Here is a 26,839-nt window from a genome sequence, read left to right on the forward strand (position 1 = left end):
ACTGCCGTTAAACCAGTCATTCTTCTTTAAAGAACTACTAATGAGCCGCATGTAAATTTTATGTGCACGGCTTTTAGACACTTAGCAGTAATAGCTTCTGAACAAACAAAGCAACATAACTTTTACACAAACTGATCATTTTAAATAAATAAGTTACAACAAAACAACACTTAATATTTATAAATATACAGGCTAAACCTTTTTAAATAATATTGTACATTAAAAATGGCGAAAAACTATGAGGTTTAAAGAGCAACGCTATGAAATATTAAGACGTGTATGACTGTAGAAGTAATTTATTTTGTAACATTATTGATGTTACTAATCGATTTCGAGTTGTCACAATAAATAAGATGTAAGAATGCCAAAAGCCAAACCCCCCCATCCCCCCGCCCCACACTAGTTGGTATCTTGCAACTGTCTCCTCGCAGCATGTTGCATGAACCATGTGACTGTGGGAGCAGATCACAGCTAGCTTTAAAGAGGAAGAGAAAAGCTGTTCAGTACACTATTTTGCATCGCTGGACACAGTGGGAGAGTAAAATATACTCAGTAGAAATGTACTCAGGAGGAGTTAGGATAATATGGTGTAATCTAGCTAACAACACTCCACACATATTGTAGCTAGCTAGCTAATTCACTGCAGTATAACCATAACAATCAATACAGCAAATTAGCAATAAACAACGATAAACAGAGATAAACAGATATAACAAAAACAGTTTCTTCATTCAGTTTACTTTGTTTTTTAATTGAATTAGATAAAATATGGGAAATCATACCGATTCACACTTCGACCCCAAAATGTCTAAACCAGATCTACACCCATGAATAATCTACTCTATACTTACAGTACAGATGATTGACTTTTCTACAGAATTTTAAAGCAATTGCAATTATAAGCCACTGGATCAGTCAGTATAATTGTTTCAGGTGGTTAATTTACTGTATTATAAAATGGACATTTCAAATTGGTAGATGATCAAACCCACTTATATCAGTTCAGAGCTGAATAAAATTGTATTAATTAAATTTTTTAATTGTATAATTTTTTATTTTTTTCTAGAAGGTTAACACATTTCAATTTCAAGTTTAAAGGAACCCAAAGGAAACCCACATGAGCATGTGAAACTCTTAAACCAAGCACAGGATCAAACCCAGAAACCTGGTGCTGTAAAGTACCAATGCTACCCACTGCAACACTGTGAATCCTCTATTAGAGCAAAATAGATCACCATTAGAAGTGAGCATTTTATATTAGATTAATCTTGTCTTAACTTAATTCAGTTAATAGATCTTTTAAATTTAATGTCAAAAGAATAACTTTTTTCAGCATATTGTAGCTCATGGCGATCAGCTGAGTGGGTTTAATCATTTACTAATTTAAAATGTCCATTTTATAATGCTTTAAAATAGCATCCTGGCTCTGTTGAAACTGACAGATTTTTATGATTTAGAAATTCTACAGTACATTTTATTCTATAGAACAGCTCACTGTAACCCTAACCCTAAACTACATGGGGTTTGAGCATCTACCAATTAAAAATGTATATTTTATAATGAATTAAAAATAACCTGTTGGATTTGAAGAGTTAGAGCAGAGTAGTGTTAATATTTTGTACTTTGTAAATAAATAAATAAATAAATAAATAAACAAACAAACAAACAACTAAATAAATAAATAACTTACAGAAAGTTCTTGGACATCCACCCACTGTACTCAGTATATTACACTCACATTGTTCAGTACACCTGCTTATATTCAGCTAATCAGATGGCAGCAGCACAATGTGTAAAATCATACAGATGCAGGTCAAGAGCTTGAGTTATTGTTTACATCAAACATCAGAATGAAGAAAAAGTCTGATTTTTGCAGATGAGCTGCTTGGAGTTTTTCAGAAACTGCTAATCTCCTGGGATTTTCACACACAACAGTCTCTAGATTTTACACACAAACTGAATGAGACACAGTTGTGTGTGTGGAAACTCCTTGTTGATGAGGGAGATCAGGGGAAAACAGCCAGAGTGGTTCAGGTGAAAATTCTTCACATACTAAAAGTAAAGAAAAACAAAAATTTGTAACTCACTGAATATGAACCAGATTAAAATTAGTTGCTGTTTATAGAAATAGGACCAGGTTACTGAAACTTTTTCTTCAGTAAATAAAAAGTGTCAAACAAGTCTAGATATTTGGATATTTTAAGTTTTGATTTTCTGAAATAAATGTAAATCACCTCAGGTTCTGTAGCTTAAGACTGAAGAGCTGATTCTTTTGAGTCTCTGAGTTTATTCCCAGACAGATCCAGGTTTCTCAGGTGTAAGGGGTTTGATAACTGAGCTGAAGTCAGAGCAGCATAGCCTTCACCTGAGATTTCACAACCACGCAACCTGCAGAGAGACAATGACACACTCTTCACGCTCTCAGTTTATATCATTTGAATGGATTACTGTACTTTTATATCTGGAATATACTGTGGAGTTTATGTGTGTGTGTGTGTGTGTGTGTGAGTGTGTCACTACATGTAAATGAGTTGTGTCAGGAACACACGTGAAAAATTACCATGATCAACATAAACACACGAATACAAAGAAAATCAGACTTTCTGTCAGAAATGTTCAGTTCAGTTTGGCTTACACAAACATTTGCACATAGCTTTACTGAAGATTCATAATTGGGGTTCTGTGTGTGTGTATGTTTGTGTATTCTGTTTTGAATCAATCTCCATTGTTAAAAGTGCTATACAAATGAATGGAATTGTTAGATTCAATTTAATCAAATTTACAAGAACAATCAGGTCTGAGTTTCAGAGTTAAGATCATGTTAACTGGGAGAGAGAGTGTTCAAAGTGATGCTCACTCTACCTTTAAACTATGATGTTTGTGCTCTGATGCTTTTGGGAAACTCGGTCCTGACCTGTTTATACTACTACACACACTGAATAGATAAATACTGTGATCAGATCAGGAAGAACTTCAGTGTGGACTGAAATGAAATGCTTTTCCTCCTCAGGATATTTGATGCTGAACCTAAAACCTCTGCAGGTCACATGACTCCCAGAGAGATGATCTTACCTCAGTGTCTCCAGTTTACAGTAAGAATTCTCCAGTAGATCAGAAAGACACATTACTCCTGAGTCTCTGAGTTTATTCCAAGACAGATCCAGTTCTCTCAGGTGTGAGGGGTTTGATATCAGAGCTGAAGTCAGAGCAGCACAGACTTCACCTGAGATTTCACAACTATACAACCTGCAGAGAGACAGTGACACACTCTTCACTCTCTCAGTTTATATCATTTGGATGGATTACTGCTCTTATATATGTGGAATATACTGTGGCGTTTATGTGTGTGTGTGTCACTACATGTAAATGAGTTGTGTCAGGAACGCACATGAAACATTACTGTGATCAACATAAACACACGAGAACAAAGAAAATCAGACTTTCTGTCAGAAATGTTTAGTTCAGTTTGGCAAACATAACATTTTACACAAACATTTACACACAACTTTACTAAAAGATTCATAATTGTGGCCCTGTGTGTGTGTGTGTGTGTGTGTGTGTGTGATACATTCAATTTAATACAATTTACAATCAGGACTGAGTTTCGTAAAAAGCATTTCAGAGTTAAGATCATGTTAACTGGGAGAGAGAGTGTTCAAAGTGATGCTCGCTCTACCATTAAACTATGATGTTTGTTTGGTAATGCTTTTCCGAAACTTGGTCCTGATCTGTTTATACTACTAGACACCCTGAATACATAAATACTGTGATCAGATCAGGAAGAACTTCAGTGAAAACAGAATGAAATTTTCCTCCTCAGGATATTTGATGCTGAACCTAAAACCTCTGCTTCAGTCTCACTATTAGAGAATGTGTCTTACTGAGGATCAGGTCATGTGACTCTCAGAGAGATGATCTTACCTCAGTGTCTCCAGTTTACAGTGAGGATTCTTCAGTACAGCAGAGAGACACTTCACTCCTAAATCTCTGAGTTTATTCACAGACAGATCCAGTTCTCTCAGGTGTGAGGGGTTTGATCTCAGAGCTGAAGCCAGATCAATACAGCCTTCAACTGAGATTTTACAATTACACAACCTGCAGAGAGACAATGACACACTCTTCACTCTCAGTTCAGGACACAGATCAGTTCAGCAGGAACTTTTTCATTAAAGAGTCACTGCAGTCGTAAATCACAATTAAATACAAAATCTTATAAATGATATGAGAATAATCACCAAATAACAAATTAGATTTATTGTGTTTGTGTGTGCACATGTGTAATTCAAATTTAGTTATATTTACAAGAACAATCAGGGTTTAGGTTCCTAAAACATTTCAAAGTTAAGATCATGTTAACTGGTAGAGAGAGAGTGTTCAATGATGCTTGCTCTACCATTAAACCCGGTCCATATCTGTTTATACTACTAAACACACTGAATACAGAAATACTGTGATCAGATCAGGAAAAACATCAGTGAAAACGGAATAAAATTTTCCTCCTCGTGATATTTGATGCTGAGCCTAAAACCTCTGCTTCGATTGCACTATTAGAGAATGTTTCGTGTGACTCTCAGAGAGATGATCTTACCTCAGTGTCTCCAGTTTACAGTGGGGATTCCTGTTCAGTTGTGGACAGGATCTATCTGACACTGTTTCTGTTTTTCTAGACTTTTCACTGTCTCTGACACATGAGACTGGAACTAGCATGCTTCTGCATTCTGAGCAACCACTGGATAAATACTTGGATCTATGAACTCAGTCTTCTTCAACTTGGATATCTGATCTTGATTTCCAGACTTTCTACTTGCATGGATTTAAAAACGAGAACAGACTGAATAGGGTTTGGGGATTAGGGCAGGGGGTTGAATAGTGTTGTTTATAAATATATAAATGTATTAGATTGAGTGTGGCCACTGCTGTGCATTTTTGATGACTACTTTGGTGTTGGCAGACCAGGAGAGATCATCGGATATGTGAACTACCAGGAATTTTAAGCTGTTGACCCTTTCCCTTTACTTTTGTTTTTATGGTGGTTGTTATCTAAGCATCACACTGCCAGTTTCTGGACCTCATTTCTGTAAGCTGATTTATCACCTCCTGAAATGAGTCTGATCACTTTGGTGTCAATCACAAATTTATTGATGGTCTTGGTGGGATGGGCAGAAGTAAAGTCATACTGTATGCATACAAAGAGCAGAGTAGTGGGCTCAGCATACTATCTTGTGGAGAGCCGATGCTGTGCATAATGGTAAAAAGTTGTGAGAACCAAGATTAACAGATTTTTGGCAGATTGTGACCTTTACATAGTTATAAAGAAGAGACAGGTCTAGTAAAGCCAGTGTGCTGAATAGGATATCTGAGATGATCATGTTAAAAGCTGAGCTGTAGTCTATGAAGAGCATTTTTAAATAAGTTCCCTGGAGTTCTATGTGGCTCAGTGCAGTGTGAAGGTCTATGGCCATGGCTTCTTCTGTGGGTCTGACTGTCTGCAAACTGATGTGGGTTAAAGGTAGGGGGCAGACTGAATTTCATGTGTTGTGAGACCAGTCTCTCAAAAGCGCTTCATGAATATTCGTGAAGGTGTAAATGGTCTGTAGTCATTAAGGCTATTGGTTTTTAGGAAAAAAGGATGGTAGCTGATTTCATACAGGGTGGGATGGTGGCTAGTGTCATAGAGAGGATGAAGAACTTTCAGAAGAACCTGTTGAGCTGGTCTAAATCATTGTGTGTTACTGTGAATCATGTTTGACATTTTAAACAGCAGTAACAAAAAAATGAATAGAGATTGTGTTATTTGTTTATAGTGTGTGAAAAGATCTGAAAAAGTTACATAATTGATTCAGAACAGAATTTCTCAAACCATGAAAAAGTATAAATGACAAAACTAACAACTCTACCATATTCCTGGACATTTTTCTGCCAGACTAAAATGATTTATTTTATTATCGAAAGATTTTACTTTTGAAAAATCTACATCAGAAAAATGACAAATTCTCGGAAAGAGAGAGTTCAAAGTCATGCTCACATTACCATTAAACAATAAGGTATTTCGATGCTTTCGGGAAACTCAGCCATGAATGGCTGATTACATAAATAGTGTGATCATATCAGTAGGAAAAAAGATTAAACATGCTCTGAAATGATTTTCCTCCTCAGGATATTTGATACTGAACCTAAAACCCCTGTTTCAGTCTCTCTATTAGAGAATGTGTCTTACTGAGGATCAGATCATGTGACTTTCAGAGAGATGATCTTACCTCAGTGTCTCCAGGTTACAGTGAGGATTCTTCAATACAGCAGAGAGACACTTCACTCCTGAGTCTCTGAGTTTATTCACAGACAGATCCAGTTCTCTCAGGTGTGAGGGGTTTGATCTCAGAGCTGAAGTCAGAGCATCACAGCCTTCATCTGAGATTTCACAACCAGACAACCTGCAGAGAGACAATGACACACTCTTCACTCTCTCAGTTCAGGACACAGATCAGTAAGAACTTATTCATCAAAGAGTTACAATAGTCTTTAATCTAATTAGTCTATAAACTTAGTATTTAATCATGATTTATATATGAAAGCCGTAAGTCAGTAAAATTTGTTTATTGTGCATAAGCGTGTGTGTGTGTCAGTCTTCAGTGGGACCAAATGTATTAATATTTTGAGGAATATATGACATATTTCAATATTTTTTATTTTTGTTTGGACATTTAGCTGGTTCCAGTGAAGATTTATTCTTTTTTTTTCTGTTTTTTTCTGTTTTTTTTTTGTTTTTTTTACAGAAAATGCACTTTAAAGTTAATTTTGGTTTTATATTAAATTATGGTTTTATCTTAAAGTTTTAAAGCAGAGCAGACAAATCCAAAATATGATCCAAAATCAGAACAGGAAACAGGCAGAGGTCAGGAGATCGTAACCATGAGGGAGACAACCAATGACAGGACATGGGTGGAGACAAGACATGAATCAAAACAAAAACACAATCAGCAATATAAACCAAACAAGCACATGACAACACAGAAGTGCGGGCCATAGCACTGCGAGAGTCTTTATGAATGTTGAGTTCTTCATCACACAGTGCTCAGTGCAGGAGGAAAATCCCTGATAGTTTAATTCTAAGGGAGTTTTTCCTTGCCACAGTCGCCTCAGTCACCTCAGGCTTGCTCACTTGGGATAACATCTAGGACTGTCTGTCTGTTTGTCTGTTCATATGTTTGTTGTTTTCTTATGTGGTTCATGTAAAGCTGCTTTGAGACAATGCTCTTTGTTAAAAGCGCTATACAAATAAAATTGAATTGAATTGAATTGAATTACCAGGATGTTACCTGACATCTGTAAAATCAAAATTGTTGCTTTTTACAATTTTCCTTTTTATTGAAGACATTTCCACCACTGGCTGAGACCAGTAGACATCCAGCAGAGATGATCTTACCCCAGTGTCTCCAGTTTACAGTCAGGATTCTCCAGTACAGCAGAGAGACACTTCACTCCTGAGTCTCTGATTTTATTCCTAGACAGATCCAGTTCTCTCAGATTGGAGGATTCAGAGCTGAGCACTGAGACCAAAGCTGCAAAACCTTCCTCATTTAGGCCACAATTATTAAACCTACAGAAAAGAACAAAATATATGATACATTAACAGTGTACAATATAACATGTCCTCTAACCTGAATATAATAGTGATACGGTATAGATTTTTGTATGGTGACTTATGTCAGATTTATGGAAGAAGTCTTCAGTTCAAGCACCTTTTAATATTCAGAACATTTTCCACAAAAGAAAACTTTACACCTTCTTTTTTTTTTTTTTTTTACAATATAATATGCTTTGTGCTTTTTTTGTCTTATTATTTTCAAGTGAGGAACTTTGGGGTTGTAAATGAAAGTGTCACTATACTGATTATCGGCTGTGATTCGGCTGTAGACTTGCTGCTCATTAGGGCCCAGAGTGATTTGAACATTTCCATTCAAAATTCTGGTGAAATTGGCGTCACTTCTTCCTTTTCATCTTCATTTAATGAGCTTTAATATTTTAAGTCATAAATTATACTCATAAAAAATGTATTGCTTGCCATGTCCACCGATGATGTCACTAACTCTACTGTAGTAATGACTTCAGTGTAACAAACTCTCAGTAGAAATGGAATGTTGTGAACACAGTGAAGTGGAGTGATATGAACAGTTTTTTTGTGCATGTGTGTGCATGTGTGTGTGTGTGTGTGTGTGTGTGTGTGTATGTTATCAAAAGAGGAAAGGCAGGCAGCTGTCTCATCTAAATCAGTAATAACTTGTTTGGTGAACAAATTCTTTTTGTGTAAGAGGAATAATATACTTTACTGTTAATTGTAAAAAAAAATCAATTACAGATCATTTCAGTTACACTGCTGCATGTTCGTCTGCATCACAACACCGTTCTCCACTATTTTCCTCTAATACTATTTAACACTTTGTTTTTTTCCATATGCAATGTACACTATATAGCCAAAAGTATATGGACACCTGACCATCACACCCATATGTTCTTCTCCCCTAAACTGTTACTACAAAGTTGGAACTCCACCAACGCATCTTGCTTATTAAACACAGGGAATAAAAACAAAGCTGATTTGTGACAATGTCCATTGTTTGAAGTGTTTTATAAATACAATTGAAATGGATTGTATTGAACTGAGTGTCCCTGAACTCAACACCAGTGAACATATTTGGGATCTCACTAAGGCTTATGTAGCTGAATGAACACAAATCCCCACAGCCACAATCCAATATTGAGTGGAAACATTCCAGAAGAGTGGTGCTTGTTATAACAGAAAGGCTCTAGGTCCTTGACCGGAAGTCAGGTCAGGGTCTAGGATGTGGCGAGCTGGCACCCATGAGCGCTCCTCTAGACCATACCTCTCCCAGTCCACCAAATACTGTACGCCCCGGCGATGACGATGGGAGTCCAAGATTGGCCGAACCGTAAAGGCAGGGGATCCATCAATGATACGCGGTGGTGGGGGGGCTGGTTCAGCAGTAGGCGCCAGGGAACTACAGAGAAACGGCTTCAGCCTATACACATGAAAAGTTGGATTAATTCTCATGGAGCGAGGAAGCTCCAGGTGGTGGGCCACCGGGTTTATCCGCCTTAGGACCTTAAATGAACTGATATAGTTCTGATATAGTTGGACTCCACCAACAGTGGCAGATCTTTAGTCGCCAGCCAGACCCGCTGGCCGGGACGGAATGTGGGAGCCATATGTCTTTTGCGGTTGGCCGCACAAGCGCTTTTCCAGACAGCAGCTTGCAGTGCCACCCTGGCCTTCTGCCGGTCCACCACCACAAGGATGACTGTCATCCCTTGAGATACCGGCAGGCCGGTGACAGAGTCTAAAGAAATGTGGGACCAAGGCCGAGATGGTATGGGGAGTGGGTGAAGCAGGCCCTGCAGGCAGGCCCAAGGCTCCTTATTACAAGCACAAGTTTGGCAGGCTACCACATAGGCCCGGACATCCCTGTCCATAGCAGGCCACCAGAACCTACGCCGTAGGAACTCCAGAGTCCGGACTGCCCCCGGGTGCCCTGCAAAGGGAGAGGTATTACCCCAGGTGAGAACCTGTGGTCAGGCAGACCGAGGAACATAAAGCTTGCCTGGTGGACCTCCTCCTGGATCTGGCTCCTGCTGGAGCACGCGGCAGACCACCTCCTCCAAGCCCCAGCGTAAAGATGCCACTATCTTGTATGCTGGAACTATGGGCTGGGGGGCAGGGTCAGGAGATGGAGGATCCCACTGGCGTGAAAGTGCATCCAGCTTAAGATTCTTTGACCCCGGTTTAAAAAACAATATGAATTCAAAGCGGGCAAAGGAACAAGGACCATCTGGCCTGTCGCAGATTCAGATGCTTGGCCTGTTGGATGCATGTCAGGTTTTTATGATCAGTGAGGATGAGGAATGGTTGGCTGGCTCCCTCTAGCCAGTGTCTCCATTCCTCCAAGGCCAATTTTACAGCCAGGAGCTCACAATCCCCCACATCATAGTTCCTCTCAGGGGCGGTCAGCCAATGGGAGAAATACGCGCATGGATGCAATTCCCCTTTTGGGCCTGAGCATTGGGGCAGGACTGCTCCCACCCCAATGTTGGAGGCATCCACCTCGACTATAGTTTGGGACCCGGGGTCAGGCATTTGAAGGACATGGACAAGTCTATGTGGGGGGTTATGTAGCTGCAGCCAGGGGAAACCTAGGATGAGGCCGAGTTCAGGGACCATAGTGACAAACAGGGTAATGAGCTCTGTGTGATGCCCAATATGCAGGGTAAGTTGGGCTGTCTGGGAGATTATCCGGCTATCCAGGGCGGCAACTGGCAGTAGATGTGAGAGATTCTCTAGTGGTAGGCCCAGCCGGCGGGTTAGTTTTTCATCAATGAAATTACCTGCAGCCCCTGAGTCAATAACGACTTGGAGGCCCGCTTGTCTGTCCTTGCCCCAACGAAGGGTGGCCGGTAGAAACAGGCCTGACATATGAGGGGCTGCATTTAGGGCCAACCCAAACCCCTCTACTTGGGTGGGACCTTGGCTTTTAACAAGCTGCATGGATGGTCAGCCTGTCTCTGGCTTGAGCCCTGTGGCTGGAGTGGTTCAAAGGGGAATTATTCTGGAATGAGCAACTGTGACGTTCAGGTGCCCACAAACTTTTGGCCATGTCGTGCATTAAAAACTCTTATTTTATCTTTCAGGTCTGACAAAGACTTGTTTCTTGTATGTACAGTATGCTGTAAGAATGTTGTAACAGTTTATTCAACATTACTTACTCAGCTTTTCTGGATGCTGCAACCACAGGCAGGAGCTTCAGAAGAACCTTGTCTGATGTACAGTGATTGTTAATATATTTATTCAGGACAAACACATTGTGTTCCTGCACTGAGGTCAGTAACATAAACACCACAGCTGACCACTGAGATGGAGAAAGTTTGTTTTGTTGTAAATTTCTAGACTTCAGGTAGTGTTGGATTTCCTCAACTAGAGAATGATCTCCCAGTTCATTCAGACAGTGGAGCAGATTGATGGATTTCTCTGTTGAGGGATTCTCTCTGATCTTCTCCTTGATGTAATGAACTGTTTCCTGGTTATGGTTGGAGCTACTTCTTCTGAGTCTCACTATGGTTTGTAAGAGGGACTGATTGGACTCCAGTGAGAGACCCAGAAGAAAGCGAAGAAAAAGGTCAAGATGTCCATTTTTACTCTCTAAAGCCTGATCTACAGCACTCTTGTGTACATCTGAGATTGTAAATTTTGGCCTCAGTATGTTGGTTGTTGTCTTTTTAAAAACATTTTTCTTTTCAATCATCAATTTCAGGTGTACATACAGAGCTGCGAGGTGCTCCTGAATGCTCAGATGAACAAAGCAGTACACTTTACTCTGGTGAAGTCCAAATTCCTCTCTGAAGATCTGTGTACACACACCTGAGTACACTGATGCTTCAGTCACACCAATGCCACACTCTCTCAGGTCTTCCTCATAGAAGATCAGGTTTCCTTTCATCAGCTGCCTGAAAGCCAGTTTACCCAGTTTCAGAACCATTTCTTTATCTGCCTCTCTGCTCGATGTGTACTTTTTCTTGATGATGTTTGTCTGAATGATGAGGAAGTGTGTGTACATTTGAGTCAGAGTCTTGGGGATCTCTCCACTCTCTGCTTCACCCAACATTCTCTCTAGAACAGTGGCTGTAATCCAGCAGAAGACTGGGATGTGGCACATGATGTAGAGGCTTCTTAATGACTTCAGGTGTGTGATGATTCTGTTGCTCAGACTCTGATCTCTGATCCTCTTCCTGAAATATTCCTCCTTCTGTAGGTCATTGAACCCTCGTGCCTCTGTGACTCGATTAAACCACTCAGAGGGGATTTGATCAGCTGCTGCAGGTCGGGAGGTGATCCAGATGAGAGCAGAGGGAAGCAGATTCCCTTTGATCAGGTTTATCAGCAGCACATTCACTGATGCTGATTCAGTTACATCACACACTCTCACTGTGTTCTGGAAATCCAGAGGGAAACGACACTCATCCAAACCATCAAAAATGAACAGAACTTTGTGCAGACTGGAAAAGTTTGTTTCTTTTATCTCCTTAAAGAAATGAAGAAGCTTCATCAGACTCAGTTTTTGGTCCTTCATCAGATTGAGCTCTCTGAAAGGAAGTGGAAATATGAGATAAACATCCTGATTTGTTTTCCCTTCAGCCCAGTCTAGAATGAATTTCTGCACAGAGACTGTTTTTCCAATGCCAGCGACTCCCTTTGTCAGAACGCTCCTGATGGGTTTGTCTTCTTCAGATAAAGGTTTAAAGATGTCATTGCATTTGATTGGTGTTTCCTCTGTTGCTGCTCTCCTGGATGCTGCCTCGATCTGTCTCACCTCATGTTCATTATTGACTTTTCCACTTTTTCCTTCTGTGATGTAGAGCTCTGTGTAGATTTCGTTAAGAAGTGTTTGGTTTCCTTGGTTTGTTATCACATCATTTACATGATAAAACTTCTTCATCAGATTTAATTTGTAGTTTCCCTGAACATCAGTTCCAGCAGATGAAGGTTCACACCTGTAATATGATGGTGTGGGAAAGAAATTTGGTAAGACCTCAATTACAAGCTCTTATTTCAGTCCAAACTACAGTTTAAGCATTAGATAATCTCATCCATTTATGGAAATACAGTTTGTTTAGAATACAGTAATCCCCCTCTATATCACGGTTCATATTTTTATTTGGAACATAACAAATTTTTTTTGCGGATTTTTCCAGTATATCACGGTATCCGCAAACCTTATAGTGAATTGTATTTATGTTGAAATATGGTAATTTATTAATAAAAATATAATTATTAATTACAAAATATAAACACTAATTAAAGTAAAGTAAAATTTTAATAATATATCAAATACTGTACAGCATAGCATTGTTTAGGAAAGCATTGTTTAGGGATGCTGAAAATCAAAATACAGTATGGATGGAGGAACGAGTCTGGCCAATCGGAATGCCCCATTCATTTAATCATGGTTGTGATTGGCTGTTGCTGGCTATGCGTGCAGTTGGGGAAAGGGAAGCAGAATTCTCCAGCATCCCAGTTCTTCGTGTGTCACTGTACCGTGTTTCGGTTTGTTCTGGGTATGCTGTATTTTTACAGTTTTTCTGCAAGCCCAATTATGTCGCTCAAACACTCTGCACCTTCTAAGGCTTCTGGCTAGGAACATACATACATACAGTACATACATACAGATACTCACTATGAATGTGATATTTTTATGAATTTACCCAAAATTCATCTCGCTATATTTTTGCAAATGTTTTCTCTGTGTGTGTAAAGAGTGTGGGAGGGTAATTTATGGCTTAAACAATAAAATAAAAAGCATTTGGGGGTGGCGTCCATGTATCGCGGATTTTCGTTTATTGCAGGTGGGTCTGGAACGCTGTAGCAGGAAATGAATGGAAAGAAGCACAATACCAGGATGAAACTGTCATTGTCATGTGGACGGTCATGATCTTACCCTGGATCTGTGATAATCTTCTGGACCTTTCTGGTCCCATCCATCTGCAGGAAACTGTATGAAACCCAGAATTAAGTGTTATATTTATTTTTATCAATATTAAATTATATTAGAACAAGATTGTACATGTTGGAGTTAGAACAGAAGTGTTTTGAAATACTTTAGGCAAATTATTTTTTTTTTCATTTAGAGGTAGACAAAAAAGCAATGTGAATGTGTCATGTGAGTGTCAATTGGCCTACAAACATGGCTGCCATAAACTACAGTTCCCAGCACACATGCTCACTATCACATTCCTATTTGCCGGTTTACCTTTTGGAACATTTCTAATAAACTGACCTGCATTTGCATCTGCAACTTCAAAGGCTGTTTCCTAACACCCCACAGCCCAGTACTAGATAATGAACATGTTTTGTGGCATGTATTGTGCTGTGACGCACTTTATTTGTATCTACTCTGAATAAAATATCTCCCTTTTTTACACCTGTGTTACTTGCTTACAGCACAGTCATGTCATTTTATGTGCTACCAGCCCACATATGTTGTTTCTTCTAAAAAATGTTTCAGAAGATAATATGTTTCACCCTAATCCATAGTGCCCACAAGCTTTGCCCTTTCACCAAATTGGTTTATTCATAAAAAAAACCCAAAGTGCACAGAGTTGTTATTACCTGTTACCAGGTGAGGGCTCTCCATCTTCAAATGTAAGAAAAACATCCATAGACGCATCACTCTTCATGGGGAAATAGCTGCGTAATGGTGAGTCTGGTCTCTTTACCTGGGTTACACTGAAGAAGAAAAATATGGAAACAGCATTGAAAATTTAAGTTATATATTATATTATTATATTATATTATTATTATAATATATATATGTATATATATATATATATATAGATAGATAGATAGATAGATAGATAGATAGATAGATATTATATATTATAATAATAAAATAATCTGACTCTAAATAGTTTCTTCATTTTGTATATCCACAGCTGTATTTATGAGGTTTCCCCTTTACTTTCATGTTTTCCTGCTGACTGGAGTTCAAATCATATTTTCAACAGGCTAGTTCTTATATTTTTTGGCAAAACACTTAACTGTTATATGTTTAATGTACCTCAGAATTGTTGGTGAAAGACTATGTCCTAAACGTGGCTTCCTGAAAGAATTCTCATGATCTGCTATTCTGATGTGTATGTTCTATAGATCAATAAGAGTTTAGATTTTACCCTAATCAACAAATTGAGAGTTTATAAATAACAATATAGTAAATCTCCATACCCTCCTGTTGCTAAAGTGCTATTACAGACCTCCATATGAGTATTGGACCATGTCTCCTTATTATATTTCCTGTTATATTATATGTTTAATGTATCTCAGTGATAGTGGTGAAAGGTTACATCCTAAAAGAGGTTACTTGAGAGAATACAGTAAATCTGCTTCACAGACAAGCTTTGCACTTGCCTCAATTGGTTTACTCATAAAACATAGTTCAGGCATTATTACCTGTGTCCAGGTGAGGGCTCGCCATCTTTGAATGTAAGAAAAACATCCATAGACGGATCACTATTCATGGAGACATAGCTGGGTAATGGTGAGTCTGGTCTATTTACCTGGGTTACACTGAACAACAATATCGAAACAGTTTAGTGATTTCTTAAATTTTTTTAAGACATATTTTACATTTTTCATTAACAGTAACAGACACTGGAAAACACAAATGTGATTTGGCCACTGAACATGAGATTAATATAAGCTAATGTACTGTTCCTGAACACATTCACAATATTGTATTATCACAATACATTCCACTAGTCTTTCATTAAATAAATTTGTTTCTACATATTGTATATTTGATATAAGGTACTGTACTGTAACATTCATTATGCTGCACATTTATCAAATTAATTCCTGTTCTTATTGCTCACATACTCTGATTATAAATAGTTTCTCCATATTGTATATCAACAACTGTATTTTTTGAGTACATGTTCATTAACATGAACAGACACTGCAGAACATAAACCCAGAGGTTCAAATTGGCTAACACTTTACACTTTCATTAAAAGCTTTCTCTTTACTCTCACACCCTCAGACTAAACTCTCTTCTTTTTACGCCTATGTTACTTGTTTACAGAACAGTCATTTAATATGCTTTCGGAACAAGTATTCTGTTTCTTCTAAAATGTGACATTTCAGAAAAGAATGTGTTAGAATTTCTGTTTGACATGGCCTGGACTCCAAATGTTTCCCCTTTTCCCTTGTGTTTTCCTGCTGAGTTCAAATCATAGACTTGACAGGCTGGTTATTATATATTATGACACAAAACTTAACTGTTATACAGATAAGTCTTGTGTCTTATTGTAGTGCTCAATCTTGCCATAGTGTAGAACCTGTGACATGAAACTATCTTCCACAATCTAACCGTGGTGGCAGATTTTGGATGTTCCACATAGAGTATCAAGCTACTACACAGCTGTTTCTGTTTCAGGTAACAACTGTATTTCAACCTACATATGAAATTTCATATGAAAATTATCATTAACACCTGCTTGGTATAACTGGTTAATCAGGTGCCTGACTTTTCCTACAAAATCCCTGACTTTGTGCAAGTGTAAAATATGTGCATGATGCTGGTTTGAAGCCAAAAGGTAGTCACATTAAAATGCTCATTTCTGTTCGCTCACTTTCCATTTTGTAAATTGATAAAAAATAATTATTAAGTTAAATTACATTGTAGCATTTCATTTCATATCTGACTAAAACATTTGCACAGCACTGAATATGTTACAACATTGCCCGCTGTTTCCCCCATCATCCAGCAGAGGGACCTGTATAGACATTTAAACACATGGACACCACTGCTTTAGTGTGAAGTATTGTGTGTGTGTTGTGACGGCGCTGCGCACACCGCCGCACGCATGCAGAAGAGAGTCGCTCCTCGCCCCCTCCCTCTCCCTGGAAAACACAAGCTGCAGTGGTGCAGCACCCTGGACAGTGGCGCCCGCATAGACGGAAGCGGATCAGCACCATGGCTAGCGCCACTAAATTGGAGTGCAGGGCGGAGCAGGAGAAAGCGCGCCAAAACGCTCTGGGCCAATCAGAAGCGCCGCTAAACTATTCACCCTCCAGCTGAGCAACATAACAGAGAGGCTGGCCCCGCCAGCCCCCAGAAGGTAGGGGGAAACCCCCTGCTGGACTAATAGGGATGGTGTGTTTTGTTTTGCAGGCAGCTCGGACTAAAGCAAGGCCTTCGTGGAACCACTGAAGCTCAGCCCCTCCTGGATCTGCACCTGCCGTCCCCAGCCATTTTCAGCCTTCGCCAGGACGCTGCTGCCGCTGTTAGTCCTTCCTGGCCTAGGCGCCCTTTCAGGGAAGAATCTCCTTAGTTGGCTATCCTTTTTTTTTTGTCTTTTTTTTTCCTCTGCCCTCCTGCTAACCTGAGTTCCTGTCTTCCCTACTTTCAGTTCGGAGTAATTAAAAGCTGGTGTTGACGTGCTCCCGGGCTCTGTGTGTTGTTCTCTGTCCCCGCTCAGTGCACTACACTGGTGGAGCTTGCGGGCAGGCGACGCAGAACAGGCTCCTGCGGTCAGCCTGGAGCACATTCTAAAGCACCTGCTAGAGACAAGTATCCACCAGTAGGAGGCTACACGGGAGTTAGCCCGGGGCCTGATAACCACCACTGAAGAGCTAAAGGAGCTCCGAATAGGGCCCCATGCTGTGGCGTTCCCTCTCCCAGACCCCGGCCACGCTGCCCGGCGCCTCCTCACAAAGATGACAGCAGAGGATGACGTGGAGGCCTTCCTCAAGACGTTCGAGTGTACGGCGGAACGGGAAGAGTGGCCATGGCATGATTGGGCCAACGTGCTCGCCCCCCTTCTCACTGGGGCTGCCCAACTGGCCTATTATGCTCTCGAAATGGAGGAAGCACAGGACTACGAGCTGGTAAGGGCCGAAGTCCTCACCCGGTGCGGCCGATCTCCAGTCAGTGCGGCCGGGGACTTCCATAAATGGCGGTACGACCCCAGCGCCAACCCCCGGGCTGAGATGGATGACCTCCTTCACTGCTGCCGCCGGTGGCTACAACCAGACCAGCTGTCGGCCAAAGAGGTCACCGAGCGGGTGGCCATGGACCGGTTCCTGCGAGCCCTCCCTTCGGAGGAGCGCAAGGCCATGGGGCTGCGTAATCCCACCTCCCCGAGAGAGCTCCTCGATGGGCTGGAGTGTGCACTGGCAACCCTTGAGATCGGCCGGGACCTACGGAAGGCAGATTTCTGACCACCTCCCCGCCGGCCCCAGGGCACCCGGCTGCCAGACACAGGGGCCTATGGAGAGAAAAGGAGGCCAGAAGAGCGGCCCCCTCGAGGTCCCGTGGACGAGCCCATGCCTACCGAGCCCGAGCCCACCCCGCCAGGTCGGGCTCCCAAACCTTGGCTCGCTGGATGTGTCCTGCATGCGACCACTATCCCGGAATCCCCAAGGGTCACCGTGGAGCTCACTGGCCACTCAGTGCCTGCCCTGCTGGACTCAGGGAGTACCATCACCCTGGTCCGACCCGGCGTTCTCCCCAAGACAGCAAAACCGGCAGGGATCATACCCGTCTCCTGTATCCACGGGGATGTCCGGTCCGTCCCATCCGCTCAGGTCCTCATCCGGGGCCCAGCCGTGGAGTGGCCTGTCATCGCAGGAGTAATCCAAAATCTCCCAGTCCCTGTGCTCCTCCTCCTGCATCTGGCCCACACGCATCCACTGGGGGGCCATCTGGGCCCGCGTAACACCCTAGAGAAACTCAAGGACCGGTTTACCTGGCCTGGAATGCAGGCAGAAGTCCAAGCCTTCTGCCGGGCCTGTCCCAAGTGCCAACAGACAGCCCCCCAGAAGCCAGCACCGGCCCCTCTCATTCCGCTCCCCATTATCAGCGTCCCCTTTGAGCGGCTCGGCATGGACCTCGTCGGGCCTTTGCCGAAGTCCGCCCGAGGTCACGAATACATCCTCGTGATGATGGATTATGCCACCAGATACCCCGAGGCAGTGCCACTTCGAAAAGCCACCTCCCGCAACATCGCCAGAGAGCTCCTCGCGCTCTTTAGTCGGGTGGGAATCCCCAAGGACATTCTCACTGATCAAGGTACGCCTTTCACCTCACGACTAATGGCAGATCTGTGTCGGCTCTTACAGGTCAAACACCTGAGGACGTCCGTGTACCACCCACAGACTGATGGGCTGGTGGAACGGTTCAATCAGACCCTCAAGAGGATGCTGCACCGGGTGGTAGATGAGGAGGAGAGGAACTGGGACCTCCTCCTCCCCTACATCCTCTTTGCTGTTCAAGAAACACCCCAGGCCTCAACAGGCTTCACCCCCTTCGAACTCCTGTTTGGTCGGCAACCGCGAGGACTGTTAGATGTGGCCCGGGAAGCCTGGGAAGGACAGCACTCACTGTTCCACTCTGTGATCAACTATGTCCAAGACATGCAGGCGAGAATAGACCGAGTGGGTCCTATCGTACGAGAGCATATGGAGGCAGCCCAAAGAGACCAGCAGCGAGCCTATAACCGGCCAGCCCAACCCCGGGAGTTTCAGCCCGGGGACCAAGTAATGCTCCTAGTCCCCAATACCGCCTGCAAGGTCCTAGCCAAGTGGCAGGGGCCCTACACAGTCCTTGAACGGGTGGGACCTGTAAACTACCGCCTCCAACAGCCAGGTAAGCGCGCAGACACACAGTTATACCACATCAATATCCTAAAAAGGTGGTTGCCGGCCCAGCCGGCTGTGTCTGCGTTTGCTTCTGCCGCCACAGATCCCCAAGAGCGCACCTTAGTCAGGAGGGGAGAGGAGCTCTCGCCAGCCCAACAGCAAGATCTCACCAAGCTCATCGACCAGATCACAGATGTGTTCTCGGCCACTCCAGGGCTCACGCAGTTGGTGCAACAACGCAGTTGGTCCCCGAAGCCCGACGTCAGGCTATAGAAAAAGAAGTGGAGCAAATGCTAAGAGATGGGGTCATTGAAGAGTCCACCAGCCCATGGTCCAGCCCCATTGTAGTGGTGCCCAAGCCGGATGGGTCCCTCCGCCTTTGTAATGATTTCCGGAGGCTCAACCAAATCTCGGAATTCGATTCCTACCCCAGGTGGATGATCTCGTGGAGAGACTGGGAAAAGTCCAGTTCGTTTCCACCCTGGACCTCACCAAAGGCTACTGGCTGGTGGCCCTAACCCCAGACGCTAAACCCAAAACCGCCTTCACCACCTCTGGAGGCCATTGGCAGTATAGAGTCCTGCCCTTCGGTCTTCACGGGGCCCCAGCTACCTTCCAACGTCTTATGGACATCGTTCTCTGGCCCTATAAAGCCTTCGCTGCCGCCTACCTAGACGACGTCCTTATCCACTCCTCCACCTGGTCAGACCACCTCTTCCACCTGAAGGAGGTATTGAGCGGCCTCCGGAAGGCAGGACTGACGGCCAACCCCCGTAAGTGCCACCTGGGGCTGACCGAGGCACAGTACCTCGGCTACTGCATCGGACGGGGGCTGCTACGACCCCAAGAAAAGAAGGTCGAGGCCATCAGGAAGTACCCCCGGCCCACCACCAAAAAACAGGTGCGAGCCTTTCTGGGGTTGGCGGGGTATTATAGACGATTCGTCCCTAACTTCTCCTCTGTAGCCTCCCCTCTCTCAGATCTCACAAAAAAGGGCCAACCGGACCAAGTGCGCTGGATGGAGGAAACCGAGCGAGCCTTCTAACAGCTGAAAACAGTGCTCACCAGCCACCCAGTGCTCCGAAATCCTGACTTCAGAGTTTCCTTCACCCTTTATACTGACGCCTCCGAGACAGGTCTCGGGGCGGTTCTGTCCCAGGTATTTGAAGGGGAAGAGCATCCGGTCCTCTACACTTCAAGGAAGCTAACCCCTGCTGAGAGAAACTACGCTGCAGTGGAGCGAGAAGCCCTGGCAATCAAATGGGCCATGGAGGAACTACGCTACTACCTGGCAGGGCGGCACTTCACGCTGGTCACGGACCACGCGCCTCTGCAATGGATGGCCAAAGCCAAGGACACTAACGCACGGGTAACTAGGTGGTTCCTCTCTTTGCAGGACTTCTCGTTCCAGGTCCAGCACAGAGCCGGGAGCCAACATGGGAATGCGGATGGTCTCTCTCGCGCCCACTCCCTCTGGCCCAAAGACCACCAGGTGGGCGCTCGGGGCTAAGGGGGGGGCCCTGTGACGGCGCTGTGCACACCACCACACGCATGCAGAAGAGAGTCGCTCCTCGCCCCCTCCCTCTCCCTGGAAAACACAACCTGCAGTGGTGCAGCACCCTGGACAGTGGCGCCCGCATAGACGGAAGCGGATCAGCACCATGGCTAGCGCCACTAAATTGGAGTGCAGGGCGGAGCAGGAGAAAGCGCGCCAAAACGCTCTGGGCCAATCAGAAGTGCCGCTAAACTATTCACCCTCCAGCTGAGCAACATAACAGAGAGGCTGGCCCCGCCAGCCCCAGAAGGTAGGGGGAAACCTCCTGCTGGACTAATAGGGATGGTGTGTTTTGCTTTGCAGGCAGCTCAGACTAAAGCAAGGCCTTCGTGGAACCACTGAAGCTCAGCCCCTCCTGGATCTGCACCTGCCGTCCCCAGCCATTTTCAGCCTTCGCCAGGACGCTGCTGCCGCCGTTAGCCCTTCCTGGCCTAGGTGCCCTTTCAGGGAAGAATCTCCTTAGTTGGCTATCCTTTTTTTTTTGTCTTTTTTTTTCCTCTGCCCTCCTGCTAACCTGAGTTCTTGTCTTCTCTACTTTCAGTTCGGAGTAATTAAAAGCTGGTGTTGACGTGCTCCCGGGCTCTGTGTTGTTCTCTGTCCCCGCTCAGTGCGCTACAGTGTTTTCACCACATACCGGGCCTTGGTTTATTCTACTGTCTGCCTTTTGTTCTTGACATGTTTCTGTTTTTGGATTTATTCTGTGTATTGGATTTGCCCTATTGGATTGTTTGACTCTGTTTGATTCTTTTGACTGTTTTATCTGCTTGTTTGATCACGTTTTGCCTTTGCCTTTGTTTGCTTGGTTTATTTAGGGTGATGTTATTCAATTCAATTCAATTTATTTTTGTATAGCGCTTTTGAAGAGCATTGTCTCAAAGCAGCTTTACATGAGAAACAACATAAGAAAACAACAAACATATGAACAGACAAACAGACAGACAGTCCTAGATGTTATCCCAAGTGAGCAAGCCTGAGGTGACTGAGGCAACTGTGGCAAGGAAAAACTCCGTTAGATGGTATGAGGAAGAAACCTTGAGAGGAACCAGACTCAAAAGGGAACCCATCTTCATTTGGGTGACAATTGTGTGATGCAGATACAGTATGTGTATAATGTGTTATGTAAATCAATAAGGAGGTTGTTGTCCACAGCGCTGCTTGAATACCCCAATGCTCACAAGCAGAACTTGGCTAGAGCTGGTCCATCTCCGGATGCCACTGGAGCCGGCACAGTCTCTGTATGCCTCGGGATGGGTAGAAGAAGGGAAACAATGGAATATTGTTATGTCCTCTTTTTGGGACTAAAAAAATGCGTCCAGGCGGGATTTCTAAATCTTCTAAAATGTTCAGGATTTGGCTTTTGCTTTCTACACTCGTCATTATTTGTATGCGTTTTGGCTTTACTTTGACCTTTCTCCTTAGGCCACACCTTGTTGCACGCCACCATTGGCCAGTTCGTCTAAATCCCTCAGCACCACGGCAACAGCCAAGAGAGAGAGCAGCAGTTTACCTGTCAGTGGGTGGCTCCTGAATAGCATAAAAGATGCCCAAACGCAAATGTAAATGTAAATGTAAATGTAATTGACAGATGATTTACAAAGAAAATTCCTTTGGTTTCGTCTGGGTTGGGATCTGTCTGAGGCAGAATGGCAGACCTGCAAAGCTGGCATGTACATGCCAGTGTCAAATAAATGTTCTAGAGACCTAGAAGCCCACATAAGCTCCGCAAAACTCTCAGTTGCAGCTAAAGGAGAAAGCTCTTCAGGCAAATTAACTGATGATGTTGTGAGACCAGGTAAAACAGATGGTGCTGTTACTGCTGCGGAGGGAGTTTTTACATTCCAAACCACGAAGCATCACAATAGCTATAGATCAATGGACTGCACGTCTGCTTTGTTGAAAAAAAGGCTTTCCCCTATTTCCGAGACAACGCAAAGATTTTTTTCAAGCTCTCGTACAAAGACTGAAGCAATTATTAACGCTGTGATAGTGCCACATTCGGTCGACATAGCTCTGAAAGCACTGGAAGACATCTAGAAGACACCTTATTGTGGTGTTTCTAATGATGGAAGCAATCACAGTGCTGTGAAAATATTTCCTCTGCTTATTCAGTATTTTGATTGGAAGAATGGTGGAGTGCAAAGTAAATTAGTCAAAGTTTAAAACACCCCAAATGAGTCAGCTGAGACTTTCATGCCTATTTGATTGGTAATCAGTAAGTACTGGGAAAGATTCGTTCTTCAGGAAAGTATAGTAGAGAACATCATGAGGACTGAAATGATTTTTGACTGATATAGTGGATTTTTTTTTCTTTTTTTAATTTCAACTAATTTTTTTTTTTTTTCATTTTACTTTAACTTATGGCCTTGAAAAAAACAGTGTCATGTAAAAGGTATTAAATGCTAATCTATTTTTTTTATTTGTTTGTTATTTTTCTATTGGTGAGGGCCAAAAGTTGAATGAAAATGATGTTATTAGTTTATGTATTAAAGATCAGTAAAATAATTTCACCCTCCCAACCCCATCCTGATCCTTCCACCCACAGTGGGTGTCTGTCCGCCTCCTGCCCCCACTGTCCTCTTTTTTGAAAACTGAAATATGGTCACCCTAGTTTATTAAATATTCATTCTCTGAAAATGGATCCTGATGTGTAAACTGATTTTCACACAGATATTTGTTTATACAGAGGCTCTTACTTGTGTCCAGATGAGAAGTCTCCCTCTGTTAATGTAAGAAGTGGATCCATGGCACTCACTGTTCATGGAGACACAGCTAGATAGTGAAAAGCCAGAAATCTGGGAAAACACATACATACCCTTAGCAACTTACATCTACATACAAATACTTAGAAACCAAAAACACATAAAATGTAAGACTTCACCAATTTTCACAAACTGAGGAACCTGGAGCTGTGAAGCTTTAACAGCTTATCCAAATAGTGCATTTGCTTTGCAGTGGCGTTTTTTTTTAAACTGTTATATTTAACTAGCTTTTTCACTGATAATAGATAATAATAAGATTTTCATAAAATTTTCATTTTATGTTTTACCAATAGAGCTGTTTCCATTATATAGACTGCTGAGTAAATATCTGACATGAAGCTGTCGGAGAAAAGTTTATGCTTTGCTTTAAATTAGCAATACTATGCCTAAAAGTAGTGTTTATCTATCAAAAATTATTTAGCTATTGATTAGTAGCTGGCTTTGATTAATGCAAATTTATAATAATCATGCATGGCCATTAATATTAGTGTACTAGTGTAACAACCACAGTGAGACTGGAAGAAGGAAAGAGAAATTTATTAAAACATTAGAAGTTACAGATCAGTCAGCCTATCCAATGGGATCAGTGGGACCGGAGGGTGAGTAGTAGAAGAAGGGACCTCAGGCTGCTGAGGAGAAGTGGGAGAATAATCAGTGGGATAAACTGGAGGTGAATACACAGGAGAAGAAGGAGTACTGTAAGGCAAAGGCACAAAGCCAGGAGAAGAGTCAGGAGAGCTAGGAGGCGAAGAAGTGTCAGAAGAGGGGTCCTCAGAGGAGATCTCAATGGGGAAGTCATCAGTCTGGATGCCTTGAGAAGTGGTGCGTGTCCAGTGCCAGTAGAAGGTCTGGGTGGACTGGTCACAGGTTTTCAGGTGAAATTGGGTGCTCTGATCCAGACAGATGGTATCTCTCATGATGTGATGAGCAAGGTGGGGAGACTCAGGAATAGAGTTTTCAGATAGGTGGAAACCAGTAAGCTCACTGGCTAGGCAAGACAGCTGATATCGGTGATAGCATCACAGAGTACCCCTGGGACCTCTTAGGAAGATAGCACAGCGGGCTGACTGAGCTAGAGGGAAAAACAGGATGGGATGAGTGAGGTGCATATCATGTGACTATGTAATCTTAAACAAGGCTTAGCAGGCAGCGAGGAAAGGCAATGAAACGCTTAAAGGCTTAGGCCTCAGAATATGCACCAAGGTTGGAGCAGGCAGTGTGGGCAGTAAGCTAGATGGGTCACTGTGACATAGTCAAAACAGTAGTAGGCTGTTAGGGTATTGTGACCCGGTCTATGGTAATCAACAGCATTGGTACATCAGTAACTTATGGCAATGAAGCGTGGAGGATGTGAAGCAGTATAATGGTAAGGCTTACTTACGATAAAAATAGAAGTGCAACTAAGATCAATCATTTAATGAAATGTCAAGATAACAGAGAAAAGGTCAGGGTACTTACACATGATTGTGGAAGGCAGAGGTCAACTTGAGAGGTCACGGTCAAATGAAGTTGATGAGGAAGTGGGCGCTTATATCTAGGCGCTATTTTTCTTAAAAATTTTCCAAATTAGCCTAAAAATAAGGGGAACTTGAGAGGGGAAAAAGTGACATTAAGGGGAGGATGATCTCAACTTAGGGACGGTATAGGGACAAACAGGAAAATAATGGGAAATGGTAAAAGTATGTAAATTAAGTAAGGAGGGGCCAAAATGGTTCTAAACATGAAAATAATGGGAAAGCTGCTCAACATATGCAAATTAAGGAAGATGGCGCCACAGGGCACTCGAGGTATAAGTAGAAGGGAATTTTCTGGGTTTTTCAAACCAGCTGCTCTCTTCAGAAATGCATGTGATTGACTGTATGGCTGAGTAAAGAAACCTGCTTCTTCTCATCTGCTGACTGAGATCTCTTTTATTTACAAGTTTTTGTTAGTTTATTGAGTTCATTGGGTAAGATCACGGAAAGCTAAGAGAAATAGCCACAAACTAAAATTCCACCCAGTGATACGTCCACTCGGAGGGGGCTCTGAGTTCCAACAAATCTCCGTTCACAGAAGCAAGTGGCAAAATGACAGGCCACCATTCATTGTATACTGTACAAAATTTTGGGTTGCTCTTTTAAATGTAGCCACTGGCCTACACATATAGGTAGTTTAGTTGGGTTATTTATTCCATTACTAGTTTAATTTGGTAACAACTCATATTGGTTTAGATATTCTGGGCTGTTAAAAACATTTAAAAAATTAATGGTTCAACATTCAAAGACACAACTTGATTATTTGATATCCTGCTGCTTTCCTTAACAATGAAGTTAGAAATTTACATTCAACATCCAATTTACTAGGGTTAAGGTTAGCAGCAGCAGAATGTATAAAATCATAAAGATACAGGGTTATAAGCTATAGTTAATGTTCACATCAGACATCAGAATGAAGAAATGTCTGATTTCTGTGCCTTTAATCATGATTAAACCGAGCATATTTTTTTATGGCAGATGAGCTTGTATGAAATTTTCAGAAACTGCTGATCTCCTGGGATTTTCACACACAACAGTTTCAGCTTATGCCTATAACTAACTAACTAACTAACTAACTAACTAATAAACTAACTAACTAACTAACTAATAAACTAACTAAAGAAACACATAGATAGATAGATAGATAGATAGATAGATAGATAGATAGATAGATAGATAGATAGATAGATAGATAGAAATAACTAAATAAATAAATATCCCATGTGATCTGGTTTCGTGCTCAACAAAGAATATAGGTAAAAACCGTATAAAATAAACCTTCTTAAATATAAAAGTTCCCAGTTCACCAAGCTATGATGTATTTAACGTTATAACATTTTTATCATATCTTTGCCCCGGGAATCCGCACGGCTCTGCTGTGAATAGGTCAATGTTTGACAAATTGTACAAAGGTTTTAAAGTATAAGCCGATTACTTGGTAAAGCCACTGGCGGAGTTTATTCCATTTCATTATTCTTATTTTACTGTTGGAGAGAGAAATTAGCTCGAATATAAGATGGTATTTTGCTCAGGTGACACTCCTAACACTTACCTATTTTCCACTACGACAAACCTCCTACCTGTTCGAGAGAAAACGTTTACTGAAGCAGAAGAAATCAAGAACTAGTTCATTTTTCCTAATTTTATTTTTTACAAATACACACAGTATACAAAACTAATCCAGTTGTTATTGGCTAAAAGGTTTTTAGAGATATCTTCCTTACCTTTCGTAAACGGCTCTTTTCGCCCGTCAGAACTGGAGTTCTAAGGAGAATTATAAGAAACTCTTTCGCTTTCATTTTTTCAAGAG

General features: G+C 42.3%; 1 protein-coding gene across 1 annotated transcript; it reads right to left on the bottom strand.

Moving 5' to 3' along the window:
- Window positions 1-235: 235 nt before the first annotated feature.
- Window positions 236-26,839, bottom strand: LOC131344725 (NLR family CARD domain-containing protein 3-like). Its single transcript, XM_058377187.1, has 12 exons — window positions 26,754-26,839; window positions 23,450-23,548; window positions 15,011-15,127; window positions 14,174-14,290; window positions 13,503-13,556; window positions 10,777-12,558; window positions 7,424-7,597; window positions 6,258-6,431; window positions 3,922-4,095; window positions 3,073-3,246; window positions 2,235-2,388; window positions 236-2,052 (listed from the first exon to the last, which is right to left on the bottom strand). Exons 2-11 carry the CDS (start codon window positions 23,497-23,499, stop codon window positions 2,250-2,252), a joined length of 2,955 nt encoding a protein of 984 aa, XP_058233170.1. The 5' UTR covers window positions 23,500-23,548; window positions 26,754-26,839; the 3' UTR covers window positions 236-2,052; window positions 2,235-2,249.

This window comes from Hemibagrus wyckioides, linkage group LG24 (genome assembly GCF_019097595.1).
Source record: "Hemibagrus wyckioides isolate EC202008001 linkage group LG24, SWU_Hwy_1.0, whole genome shotgun sequence".
Classification (NCBI taxonomy): Eukaryota; Metazoa; Chordata; class Actinopteri; order Siluriformes; family Bagridae; genus Hemibagrus; species Hemibagrus wyckioides.